The sequence below is a fragment of the Neopelma chrysocephalum genome, unplaced genomic scaffold (assembly GCF_003984885.1).
Source record: "Neopelma chrysocephalum unplaced genomic scaffold, ASM398488v2 Primary Assembly neopelma1_126351, whole genome shotgun sequence".
NCBI lineage: Eukaryota > Metazoa > Chordata > Aves > Passeriformes > Pipridae > Neopelma > Neopelma chrysocephalum.
Window position 1 is genome coordinate 1 of NW_020930418.1, and position 2,188 is coordinate 2,188.

Below are 2,188 nucleotides of genomic sequence, written 5' to 3' on the forward strand. Positions count from 1 at the left end.
AAATCAGGAGGAAATTTGTATCAGTTTGGCTTTGAGTTCCAGAACAATCTCAGTGAGTCCCAAGAGTCGTATTTCAAACCTAAAGCTGTTGGAAGGTGGCGCAGAGGCCGAATTGAGACCTGAAACTTGAGGAAAAAAGGTGTTTTTTCCTACCTTTTGCTGCCTGAGCCCCCCACAGAGACCTTGGGCCTGTTGAGGAAGGCCAGGACAGATTTCTGCTCCTCGCTGAGCTGGATGCTGCCCGAGGAATCACACATGAGCAGCTCCCGGATCAGCTGGATCTGCCGCTCCTGGAAACGTGGATCCCATGGATAAACGGTCCCTAATTACTGGGAGACCCCATAAACTGTCCCCTAATTACTGAGACCCCATAAACTGTCCCCTAATTACTGTGAGACCCCATAAACTGTCCCTAAGTACTGTGAGACCCCACAAACTGTCCCTTAATTACTGTGAGACCCCACAAACTGTCCCTAATTACTGTGAGACCCCATAAACTGTCCCTAATACTGTGAGACCCCACAAACTGTCCCTAATTACTGTGAGACCCCACAAACTGTCCCTAATTACTGTGAGACCCCACAAACTGTCCCTAAGTACTGTGAGACCCCACAAACTGTCCCTAACACTGTGAGACCCCACAAACTGTCCCTAATACTGTGAGACCCCACAAACTGTCCCTAATACTGTGAGACCCCACAAACTGTCCCCAATACTGTGAGACCCCACAAACTGTCCCCAATTACTGTGAGACCCCACAAACTGTCCCCAATTACTGTGAGACCCCATAAACTGTCCCCAATTACTGTGAGACCCACAAACTGTCCCCAATTACTGTGAGACCCCATAAACTGTCCCCAATTACTGTGAGACCCCACAAACTGTCCCTAATTACTGTGAGACCCCATAAACTGTCCCCAATTACTGTGAGACCCCACAAACTGTCCCTAATACTGTGAGACCCCACAAACTGTCCCTAATTACTGTGAGACCCCAGCTGAAGTTTGGTAAAGAATGAGGTGCCTTTCCAGGAGAGACCATTTAAGTTCTCTTTGGGGGAACAGCGAGGAAAGGGGAGAGCAAATGAAAATAAAAAAACTCTTTTGATGTGATTGGAAGACTTGAAATTTTTTTTTTTGGAAGTTTTGCCAATGCAAACGAGGCAAAGGCTTTGCAGCAGATCTCTACATTAGAGCTCAGCTTGAAGGCACAACCTGGTGCCAGAGCAAAGCTGTTCCTGAAGCTTCCCACCAGTTACTTCTGGAATTTTATAAGAGAGAGGATGGACCTGCTTCATGACCTTCTCGTATAGTAACTGGATTATCAGTTAAATAAACTGATAAATGATTACTTAGCTATTTCAGCCAGCAGAATTACATTTTGTGTCATATTTGCATATTCAATACTGGACAAGGCAGAGATAATCTCTCAGGACTCCTGTCAGCAGACTGTAAATGGCTCTAGACAGGTAAAGGCAGCTCAGCTCCAGGAGCAGCCACTCTCCTTCCCCACATCAAGCCAATTCCTCGCTGGTTTTTTCCCTCTTCCTCCCTTATTTCCTGTTATTCCCAAGGTTTAACCACCTTGTCCCCACGCTCTCAAAGCTGAGGGGTGACAGAGGAATCACTCACCAACTTCTCACAGTCCAGCTCAGCCCTTTGCCTGCGTTTGATCTCCACATCCACTTGATTTCGGGCGTGTTTGAGCTTCACATCCAGGGCGCTTCGCTCGGCCTCGGTTTTCATCAGCAGCTCCTTGTACCTGCCCAGCTCCTGCTCCGTCTTCTGCCATTTCCTCCGGTGCTCCTCGAAGTTCTTGGCCAGCTGGAGGAACTCTGCAAGGAGAACAGGCCCAGCTTGAGCTGCCCGGGCTGAATCCCGGGATCCTTGGGGTTGGAAAAGCCCTCCGGGATCACAGAGTTCAACTCGTGGTTCATCCCCACCTTGTCCCCCGGCCCAGAGCACCCAGTGCCACCTCCAGACATTCCTTGGAGGCCTCCAGACCTTCCTTGGATACCTCCAGACCTTCCTTGGATACCTCCAGACCTTCCTTGGATACCTCCAGGGATGGGGAATCCACCACTTCCCTTTTAGTGTTTAACAACCCTTTCCATGAGGAAATTCCTCCTGATGTCCCAAATGTCCAGACCTTCCTTGGACACCTCCCTGGGCAGCCCCTTCCAATGTCT

The 2,188-nt window shown here is 49.2% G+C and overlaps 1 protein-coding gene across 1 annotated transcript; it reads right to left on the reverse strand.

Moving 5' to 3' along the window:
• Positions 1 to 153: 153 nt before the first annotated feature.
• On the reverse strand, positions 154 to 1,885 carry LOC113962227 (rac GTPase-activating protein 1-like; the record flags this gene model as incomplete). Its single annotated transcript, XM_027673014.1, has 2 exons — positions 154 to 290; positions 1,632 to 1,885. Coding segments are annotated over 2 exons (391 nt in total), but the record flags the coding sequence as incomplete, so codon positions are not given.
• Positions 1,886 to 2,188: the final 303 nt, after the last annotated feature.